At 34.6% G+C, this 11903-nt stretch overlaps 1 protein-coding gene across 1 annotated transcript in view; it reads right to left on the bottom strand.

The window, feature by feature from the left end:
- Window positions 1-8178: 8178 nt before the first annotated feature.
- Window positions 8179-11903, bottom strand: part of HNF4G (hepatocyte nuclear factor 4 gamma) — a 269988-nt gene continuing 266263 nt past the window's right edge. The window contains exons 10-11 of the mRNA XM_053713161.1: window positions 10685-10816; window positions 8179-8948 (exon numbers count right to left, since the gene is read on the bottom strand). Of these exons, the coding sequence (XP_053569136.1) occupies window positions 8827-8948; window positions 10685-10816 (254 nt within the window). The 3' untranslated portion in view covers window positions 8179-8826. The remainder of the gene's footprint in view (window positions 8949-10684; window positions 10817-11903) is intronic.

Here is an 11903-nt window from a genome sequence, read left to right as displayed (position 1 = left end):
AAATTACTGTAATCTTTTTTTTTTTTGTAATTTAGTGTTTGTTTTTGTAATTTAGTTTAGTTTATTTAATTGTATTTTTAGATAGATATTTGTAGTTTATTTTATTTATTGATAGTGTAGGTGTATTTGTAACTTAGGTTAGGATTTATTTTACAGGTAATTGGGTAATTATTTTAACTAGGTAGCTATTAAATAGTTAATAACTATTTAATAGCTATTATACCTAGTTGAAATAATTAACAATTTACCTGTAAAATAAAAATAAACCCTAACATAGCTATAATGTAATTATTAATTATATTGTAGCTATCTTAGGGTGTATTTTATAGGTAAGTATTTAGATTTAAATAGGAATATTTTAGTTTATAATATGAATTAGATTTATTTAATAAGAATTTAGTTAGGGGTGTTAGGGTTAGATAGAGTTAATATAGTTAATATAAATACTATAGTAACTATATTAACTATATTAACCCTAATATAATTAGGGTTAATATATATATAATGTAATAACTATATTAACTATAATATACTTAGGGTTAATATAGATAATATAGCTGGCGGCGGGGTAGGTAGATTAAATTAGGGGTTAATAATTTTAATATAGATGGCGGTGGTGTAAGGGGCTTACATTAGGGGTTAATACTATTAATATAGGTGGCGGCGGTGTAGGGAGGGCAGGTTATAGGGCAAAAGACCTGTTTACTTTGGGGCAAAGCCCCGCAAAAGGCCCTTTTAAGGGCTGGTAATAGAGCTTATTACTTTAGGGGGATTAGATTAGTGGTTAATAATATTAATATAGCTGGCGGCGGTATAGGGGGATTAGATTAGGGGTTAATATAGATACTATAGCTGGCGGCGGGGTAGGGGGATTAGATACTGGTTAATATAGTTTAATATAGATGGCGGCGGGGTAGGAGCTCACATTAGGGGGTAGGTAACATAGATGGCGGCGGTGTTAGGGCTCACTTTAGGGGGTTATAGATTTAATATAGCTGGCGGCGGGGTCCGGGAGCGGCGGTTTAGGGGTTAATACATTTTTTATTGTTAGGATAGTGAGGGGGGATAGCGGATAGAGGGTTAGACGTGTCGGGCTATGTTAGGTAGGCATGTTAGACAGTTACGGGATATTTAGACTTTAGTCAGGTTTTGTAGGCGACTCCAGAAATTTGTACTTACGCAGATTTCTGGACATCGCTGGTTTGTGAGACTTACGCCAGTTTAGCATCTGACGGCGCCGTATATTGGATAGCTCGAGTTGCGAGCTGAAACTGCAGGCGACACTGGTTCCCTCGCTTGCACCGCAAACTACGCCGTATATCAGATCGCGCCCCAGCATTGATTATTCATATCAGTTATAAGTCTAAAGGGTATTGTTGAGCCCCATATATAAGCCATAAACAGAGCCATTGATTAATCTCTTTGACTCCCCTTCACAAAAAATAAATAAATACATTTAACCCCTTAATGACCACAACACTTTTCTATTTTCTATCCGTGGGGACCAAGGCTATTTTTACATTTTTGTGGTGTTTGTGTTAGCTGTAATTATCCTCTTACTCATTTACTGTACCCACACATATTATATACTGTTTTTCTTGCCATTAAATGGACTTTCTAAAGATATCATTATTTTCATCATATCTTATAATTTATTATAACAAAAATTATAAAATATGAGGAAAAAAATGGAAAAAAAACACACTTTTTCTAACTTTGACCCCTAAAATCTTACAAATCTACAACCAGCAAAAAACACCCATGCTAAATAGTTTCTACATTTTGTCCTGAGTTTAGAAATACCCAATGTTTACATGTTCTTTGCTTTTTTTGCAAGTTATAGGGCAATAAATTCAAGTAGGACTGCTATTTCCAAACAACTTTTTTTTCAAAATTAGCACTAGTTACATTGGGACACTGATATTTTTCAGGAATCTCTGAATATCCCTTGACATGTATATATATTTTTTTTAGAAGACATCCCAAAGTATTGATCAAGGCCCATTTTGGTATATTTCATGCCACCATTTCACCGCCAAATGCAATAAAAAAAAAAATGTTCACTATTTCACAAATTTATTCACAAACTTTAGGTTTCTCACCTGCACACCACATGTGTATTATGCCCAGCAGTGAAGAGATTAATTAGGGAGCATGTAGGGAGCTTCTAGGGTTTATTTTAGCTTTAGTGTAGTGTAGTAGACAACCCCAAGTATTGATCTAGGCTCATCTTTCATGCCACCATTTCACTGCTAAATGCAATCAAATTAAAAAAATTGTTACATTTTTCACAATTGTAGGTTTCTCACTAAAATTATTTACAAACAGCTTGTGCAATTATGGCACAAATGGTTGTTAATGCTTCTCTGAGATCCCCTTTGTTCAGAAATAGCAGACATATATGGCTTTGACTTTGAGCATCACATGTGTATTATGGCTAGCAGTGAAGGGATTAATTAGGTAGCTTGTAGGGAGCTTGCAGGGTTAATTTTAGCTTTAGTGTAGAGATCAGCCTCCCACCTGACACATCACATCTCCTGATCCCTCCAAAACAGCTCTCTTCCCTCCCCCACCCCACAATTGTCCCCGCCATCTTAAGTACTGGCAGAAAGTACTAAAATAAAAGCTATCCTTAATTTTTTTTATTTTTTAGCATATTTACATGCATGCTGCTGTGTAGGATCCCCCCATAGCCCCCAAACACCATGATACCCCCCTCAAACAGCTCTCTAACCCTCCCCCTCTAACTTATTTGGAGCCATCTTGGCTACCCAGTTTACAAAAAAAGATTTTATTTTTATTAAAAAAACATTTTTTTCTGTAGTGTAACTTCCCCCCCAAAGATCAACCCCCCAGCTCTCCCAGATCCCTTAGACACATTTAATTTTTATTTCCCACCCCCCTCTCTCCCACTTTTCATACAAAAATTTTCCATAGTATAGCGGTTCCCACCCGCTTCCTCCCCTTGAATGCGCCCGCCCTCCACCCCCTGTACACGCGCGCGTGTCTGTGCATGCCCCCGGTGACCCCGCCCCCTCTATAGCAAACCATGGATGGCCACCCACCCACCTCCCACTTCGGCTCCCACCAACAATTGCGGGCCATGGACGGATGGTGCAGAAAGGGCCACAGAGTGGCTCTCTCTGCACCGGAGAGGTAAAAAAGGTTATTGCAGGATACTTTGATATCGAGGTATTACTGCAATAACCAGAAAGTGTCTGGAAGCGATCAGGATTGCTTCTACCGCTTTCCCAGACTGACAACGTGCAGGGTACATCCTCGGTCGTTAAGGGTATTTTTTAGAGGACTACCCTGCACGTCGTCGGTCGTTAAGGGGTTAAAGGGACACTAAACCAATTTTTTTTGTTTCATGATTCAGATAGAACATGCAACTTTCTAATTTACTCCTATTATCATTTTTTCTTCGTTCTCTTGCTATCTTTATTTAAAAAGCAGGAATGTGATGCATAGGAGCCGGACAATTTTTGGTTGAGAACCTACTTTATGCTTGCTTATTGGTGGGTAAATGTAAGCCTCCAATAAGCAAGCGCTATCCATGGTGCTGAACCTAAAATGTGCTGGCTGCTAATATTTACATTCTTGCTTTTAAAATAAAGATAGGAAGAGAACAAGGAAAAATTGATAACAAGTTGCTTAAAAGTTCATGCTCTATCTGAATCATAAAAGAAAAAAATTGGGTTCAGTGTCCCTTTAAGTCTGCATGCCCCTTCAGGTGTCTTCCCAATAATTTCTGAGGGTTTAGTGTGGAGAGATCACTCACTTTGGGATATAGTAGGGGTGTATTATATAGAAAAAAATAACAGAATACCTTAAACTCCTTTAGATTGTAATATAAAATATGTAATTATGATTAGTAAAACAACTTTGCAATATGCTTACATTATATATTTTGCCACTTTTTCATATAATTGAACTAAAAATGGTGGGTTTTCTGAGTCTCAAACTGGAAATTCATACTGCATGTTACACTGTTGCTTATATGTCCCTATTTGGCCTCAGAGAGATTATCAGCTAATGAACTGCAAAGCAATTCAGCTTTTGCTGAACATGGCTAGCTTTGTCTATTCCAGTAACAAGTCCACATTAGTTACTACAAAAAAAAGTGCAATTGGAGTTTGACAATTGAAGAAAAATTGAAATAAACAAGGTGTTAATTTGTTTTTGAAATGCTTGCACTTTGCTGATGTGTTATTAAAAAATTACATCCATGCCTCTAAGGAGCTCATAAAAATTTGCTTCCTTAAAAGTCTAGCATCCCATGTACTGGTTTTTGCCATCCGGTGCCTGATCACATACTTGACCTATTGCATAGACTGCAGACAAAATACTGTATATAAACTTTAATATTTAGCAATCTAAGCATTACTTTATTCCTTACAAATATAAAAGAATAACCAGTGTACAAATGTTGTATTATTATTACACAATTTATTAAGTATTAAGAACTTGATTTTAGATCCTTCAAAGAAAATTAAATTATTTTACATTTTACAAAATCAATTTTTCACAATAAATTATTTATTTTTCTTTATTTACACATGCAAATATATATAAAAACACATTACATTTCAGTTTCTTAGAAATATACAAATTGTACCATTTAAAAAAACATATTTAAAGTTATTAAGCAGTGTGTGTAATAGTTTAGACGTACAGATTTAATAAATTGTGCTGTGACTGAGTTTAAAGGGACAGTCTAGTCAAAATTAAACTTCCATGATTCAGATAGGGCATGCAATTTTAAACAACTTTCCAATTTACTTTAATCATCAAATTTGCTTTGTTCTCTTGGTATTATTAGTTGAAAGCTAAACCTTGGTAGGCTCATATGCTAATTTCTAAGCCCTTGAAGGCTGCCTCTAATTTCAGTGCATTTTGACAGATTTTCACAACTAGAGGTTAGTTCATGTGTGTCATATAGATAACATTGTGCTCACGCCCATAGGAATCTAGAAATCAGCACTGATTTGCAAAATGCATGTCTGTCAAAAGAACATAAATAAGGGAATAAGGGAGCAGTCTGCAGAGGCTTAGATACAAGGTAATCACATATAAATCTGGATGATGGGTAATAAAGGGAATATCTATCTTTTAAAACAATACAAATTCTGGAGTAGACTGTCCCTTGAAAGCTTAGATAAAGGAATTAATCAGACTCTTGTTTTATCTCAGGCTTTTCTGTTATGCAGAGAAACTATAAAAATACATTACCTTAAAGAGACATAAAACCTAAACATTTCCTTTCATGATTCAGATTCAGAGTATGCATGTATGATAGATTTCCATTTTACTTCTATAATGTAATTTGCTGAATTTTCTTAGTATCCTTTGTTGAAAAGCATACATAGGTAGGCTCAGGAGCTGCAATGCACTACAGGGAGCAAGTTGCTGATTGATGGCTTCACATATATGCGTCTTCTCATTGATTTGTTCAGCTAGCTCCCAGCAGTGCTTTGATGTTACTTCAACAAAGAGTACCAAGAAAATTAAGCAATTTAGATAGAAGTAATTTGAGAAGTTGTTTAAAAATATATGCTCTCTATGATTTGTGCTCTCTATGATTCATGAAAGAAAGATTGGGGGGATTATATCAATTTATCACACGTTTCCAAAATTCACAAGAGTATTATAGTACTAGAGATACATTTTTTTTATTAGACTTACAATACATTTAAAAGACAAAGAAAAAATCTTTCCATTACATGAAAAAAAAACTATATTTCAAAAGTTTCCTCAAGTCTAAAGCATTACTCATCTATACTGACCAGAGAGAGACAGAGAAAAGGAGATAGAAAAAGACAGAGAGAGTGAGAGTATGATACATACACATTTCAATTATACACACAAGTGCACACGCACACAAACAAGTGCAAAAATGTGCATGCGCACGCACACAAACACAAGCACACAAAGGTGCATGCATGCACGCACAAGCGCACAAACGCACATGCACACACACACAAGGGCACAAACGTGCATGCACGCACATACACAAGCACACAAATGCACATGCCTGCATACAAACAAACATGCATGCATGCACAAGTTTACAAACGTCCATGCACACATACACAAGGGCATGCACGCACACACAAGCACATATGTATGCACACACAAGCACACAAACGCACATAAACACACACACAAGGGTACAAACGTGCATGCATGCACACACGCACACACAAACACGCATACACAAACACACAAACGAGCATGCACGCACATATGCACAAGAGGACAAATGCGTATACACAAACAAGCATGCATGCACACTACACACCAGGGACTTTTGTCCTATATTTATAAAATTTGTCATCAATACAAATAAAAGTACATATTTTTTAACAACAAATATTTCTTTGAGTTAAAGGGACAGTCTAGTCAAAATTAAACTTTCATGATTCATATAGGGCATGTAATTTTTAACAACTTTCCAATTTACTTCTATTATCTAATTTGCTCAATTCTTTAGATATCCTTTGTTGACGAAATAGCAATTCACATGTGTGAGCCAATCACACAAGGCCTCTATGTGCAGCAACCAATCAGCAGCTACTGAGCATATCTAGATATGCTTTTCAGCAAGTGATATCAAGAGAATGAAGCACATTAGATAATAGAAGTAAATTAGAAAGTTGTTTAAAATGACATGCTCTTTCTAAATCATGAAAGAAAAAATTTGGGTTTCATGTCCCTTTAAAGTTTAACACTGGCCTTCTTAAGATGCCAAGTAAGCTATCAAGATCTCGTTGATTCCAGTAAAGTGTTGCAAAAATTTATAAATTTCTTTTATTTTTTTTTATTTTGAAATTATCACTGTTTTTTATGAATACAGAATAAATATTCTTTTAACAAAGACAAGCAGTACTAGTTTCACAGCTTGAAAGTTATAAAGTTGAGATTTTACATATGGCATTGGAAATGTAGACATGCATGTGGATTGCACCCTGTAAATATTTTTCCTAATAATAGCTTTTTTCAGTTATTTCTGAAATGCCAACATTTTTTCCCTCAAGACAGGTAAGAAAAGATCAGCGGTTCATTAAATTCTAATAGCAGTATCCCATAAGGGGGTTGGCTAGTTTTCTTGCTGTTATAATTTAGAGAAGCATTTATACTAACCATTGCAAATTGCAAAGATTACTGTACCACTTTGTCATATATATTTCACGTTTGTCATTTCCATCAAATATGAGTATAAAACAAGTATACCATATTAGTGAAAATGAATTTTGAGCGTTACATAGGATATGGGCGAGAAGTACATTCATTATTTATTGTATTTATTTGAAAAGGATCTTGAATTATTATGCACTGCAGCAATAATAATACATCAAATGCAAAATTACATTATTTCTATATAAATACAAGTCAATAATGTTTTGTAGATAAAATAATTATGCTAATAAAACATACAAGGAAAACATACTCTGTATATTGTATTATTTATAATAGAAAAAAGATATTACTAATTAATACACCTTAAAATGGATACTGTTAAAGTGTCACTTATAAAAAGATACAAGTTTTGTGTGGCAGTTTCCCATCCAGTTATACCAAACGTAGGGATAGATTGCATACCAGTTGTAAATTTAGCAACTGATCTTACCAACAATATCCATAGACTTTAAGGGAAATGTTAGTTAAAAATCTGTTGCTTTTTTTTTCAATTAGCAGGTGATCAGCCTTGAAATCTACACCTTGAAGAGGGGGTTGATCTTAATCCTTTTGAAAAACGAATCTAATGATTTTGAACAGAAAAGCACTATTAAAGGGACTCTGAACCCAAACTTTTTCTTTCGTGATTCAGATAGAGCATGCAATTTTAAGCAACTTTCTAATTTACTCCTCTTATCAAATTTTCTTCATTCTCTTGGTATCTTTATTTTAAAAGCAAGAATGTAAGTTTAGATGCCGGCCCATTTTTGGTGAACAACCTGGGTTGTTCTTGCTGATTGGTGGATTAATTTAACCGAGCAATAAACAAGTGCTGTCCAGGGTTCTGATAAAAAAAATAGCGTAGATGCCTTCCTTTTAAAATAAAGATAGCAAGAGAACAAAGAAAAATTGATAATAGGAGTAAATTACAAAGTTGCTTAAAATTGCATGCTCTATCTGAATCTCAAAAAAATAAATTTGGGTTCAGTGTCCCTTTAAAGGAACATGAAACCCAATTATTTTCTCTCATGATTCAGATAGAACATGTGATTTTAAACAACTTTCCAATTTACTTCTATTATCTAATTATCTTAGTATCTTCTATTATCTAATTTTGTTTTATTCTCTTGAACTCCTTTTTTGAAAATGATACCTAGGTAGACTCAGGAGCTGCTGTTTGGTGGCTGCACATATATGCCTTATGTTATTGGCTGACCCTATGGGGCATATTTATCAAGCTCCTTACGGAGCTTGAAGCCCTGTGTTTCTGGCGAGCCTTCAGGCTCGCCAGAAACAAAAGTTATGAAGCAGCGGTCTAAAGTCAGCATTTATCGATGTGCAGCGGACATGATCCGCAATATTGGATCATGTCCGCTCGCACCTTATAAAATATGCCCCAATGAATTCAGCTTGCTCCCATTGCTGCTTCTTTAACAAGGGATAGAAATAGAATAAAGTAAATGAGATAATAGAAGTAAATTGAAAAGTTGTTTAAGATTGTGTCTATCTGAATCATGAAACAAAACATGTGGTGTTAATGTCCCTATAAAGTCTATGGGGGATTTTTGGAATTGACTCCTTTGTCGGTTACTAAATTTACAACTATCATGTGATCTAGCCTTTAATGGATACGTTTACTAAATCATTTCACAATGATTTTTGTTTCGGCATAGACTGATGTGTAATTACTGTAGCATGGTTTGTGGATATTTTATATTGTTCCTGTCCAGATCCTTGAGGTGGTGAAGGGAGAGGTGTCTCTGGAGTCACTATGTAAAGAAAAAAATAATGTTAATTATACAGTTTATGCTTTCTTTGACTCTTCAAAACCTACATTTGTATCTTCTTTATAAATATAGACAATAATAAAAATGGACACAAGTTAAATGTAACTTTTACACTTTTTTAAAAATGAGAAAATATTTAAAAAAAATATATATATATATTTGCATAAAAACAAAAGTAGAAAAGGGTGCACGCTCCTCTAAGTGTAGTATGCTAAAAAAGGATAGAGATGTGTGCAAACTCACACATTAAAACCTCAAACAACTATGAGGTATGATAAAAGCACATATATATGGGTACATAGGAAATCTCACAGATCAGAAGCAGTGCCCAGGAGAATCTCCATAGATGTATCAGTTTCAGCTGGGCGAATCACGTAAATGAACCATTCTCCAATATACCATAAAAGCTACTCTTGGTGAAGCACTTTCAAAAAACACTGCCAATTGAAGCCCCTATCACTATACAGTCCCGATCGCCGGGGTGGGAGTCGATGGGAGCACCCAGATTGCCCTCATGGTGGGTGAGTGCTAGCGACGGCTCTGAGCCGTCATCAGCACCTGACTGGGAAAATTTGCAACGGTTCAGAGCCGTCCTTAGCACTCAATGGGTTAAGCAACTAACAAACAATGAATGGAATGTTCTTTTATAATTACAGTTATGCATTCTAACATTTTTGAATATGTTAATTTAAAAAAGCTTGTGAACGTCACATTAGTAATTAAATACATCATGAGTTGATACTATTGAGATAAATGAAAGATATCTCATTGTTTTCTAAATATTGATCCTACACATCAGATATCATTATGGATTGACTAGGTCAATCTTCTGCTTCATTACTGCACTGCTTCCAGTGCTCTATTTCTCTTGCCAATGGTATCTGAGTGTGCATACAATATTTACTAAGAAATGAAAATTGTAAAATACATTAAGAGTTTGTCAGAATGTTATGGTCAGTAGTCTCAGTATATTCAAAATTAAAATAATGCTTTTTGATTAAAAAAAATAAAAAAATGTGCAGGCAGATAGACCCAGGCAGCAAGTGTGATGTGGACACTTTTTTGACTGGAGATTGCAAGGTCAGGGGTTCCATCTGAGGAATCATGTAGGCATGTGGATCACAGAGAGGCTACAGAGTCAGGGGTTCTGATGTGACATGTAGGTGGCAGAGAAGCTACAGGGCTGGGGTAATTGTCTAATATGGTTATGTAGAAGCCATGTTTGTAAATTTTAGTGGCATTTGAATTAAACCAGGAGACACAAGTCAATTGTGGTATGTAGAGTTTTATGTAGAGATGACGCCATAGTTGGTAATTTAGTTGGGCTAAGGGCTTATGTTAGAGGCATCTTTGTAAGGTTTTAAGAAACAATAAGCTAGACAAGGAGGTAAATCTTTTTCTTGAAACGTTTATTGAAAGCATAAAATATGTGCAATGTTTTTTTGAATCCCTATATATATATATATATATATATATACACAACGTTAACAAAGCATACAAGTTGTAATGAGCTTCCTATACATTAACGATAGCTATCTCAGGGTGACAGTTATGAGTTACTGGACAGTTATGAGTTACACATGGTGCAGGGTGAGCATGAATAGTATTATCCAGTAGCACCATGTGCTGTCCAGAAGCACACAACATTTTCCACCCTGCACCATGAGGTGGCAACCCTAAATACACTAAACGAAGCAATGCATGAATAGATTACTCACCAATCTGATCTGAATGTAGTGAGGAAGACATGGAACCTATGGAGCTTATTAACAGAGTTTGTCCTAATAATGGATCTTGAACTAAATGAGGATGCATTGTATGATGGATATGGCTGGTATCATTTGATAAACCTATAAAATAAAACAAATGTATACATTCCGTTAATAAAAATACTGAACTAAGTACTGTAACCTTGAAGGTACATAAAACACAACTTTTTTCTTTCATGATGTAGATACAGTGAACAATTTAAAACAAATTTCCAATTTACTTTTATTATCAAATTTGTTTAATTTTTTTGGTATCCTTTGCTGATACAGCAGCAACACACTGAATAATTTGGGTGAGCCAATGACCAGAAGCATATATGTGCAGCCATCAACCAGCACCTAGCTCTAAGTAGTGCATTACTGCGGATGAGCCAACCAAGGCATACTACTCAACAAATGATGTCAAGAGAACAAAGCAAATTAGATTATAGAAATTAATTGGAAAGTTGTTTAAAATTGCAGGCTCTATGTAAGTTTAATTTTGTCTTTGTTGTCTTTAAAGTCACCATTAAGAAAATAACTGAAAAGCACATCTATATTAAAAGTATTTATAAAACATGTTTTTGAAGGTAAAATAATTTATGATCATACATATTAGTAGAGAAAAGAAGGTATTTATATGGCACACTAGTGATAAGGGACTAAATAAATTATAGAGGGGCGGGTGGAGAGGGCTGATGTGACTATTAAAATATAACTTTTATTAAATAATTACATAAAAGAAATAAAAAACATGACAAACAACACCATATATTACACAAAGAAATAAAATATGAGACAGAGGGGTATTTTCTTTATATGTGTATCAGTATGAGTATAGTGTCGCTGGGACCACAGATGGTAGAAAGCGGTGAGGAATTTAATAAATCTATAAATATCGTATCAGTAGTTGCAACAAAGATTCCCAAATGGGACAATAAAGTTGCACAACATTAATTTTATAATTCCTTCAATAAGGTTGAATGTCTATAGGGTACCATCGTACCCCAACACACTAATACCAACAATATGCTTCTCTATATATTGAGATACAACATTAATCTGACTATTTTCATACCCCAGATATCTACTGTGTATAGAGAAAATAAAGAAATAACATATAAAATGTGAAAAGAATATAAGTAGAGTATAAAAAATGTGTTTAGAAAAAAGAAGAATATTTTACACA

Source organism: Bombina bombina, chromosome 5 (genome assembly GCF_027579735.1).
Source record: "Bombina bombina isolate aBomBom1 chromosome 5, aBomBom1.pri, whole genome shotgun sequence".
Taxonomy (NCBI): Eukaryota; Metazoa; Chordata; class Amphibia; order Anura; family Bombinatoridae; genus Bombina; species Bombina bombina.
Note: the sequence above shows the minus strand (reverse complement) of the source record. Positions and strands in the feature narration are given on the sequence as shown.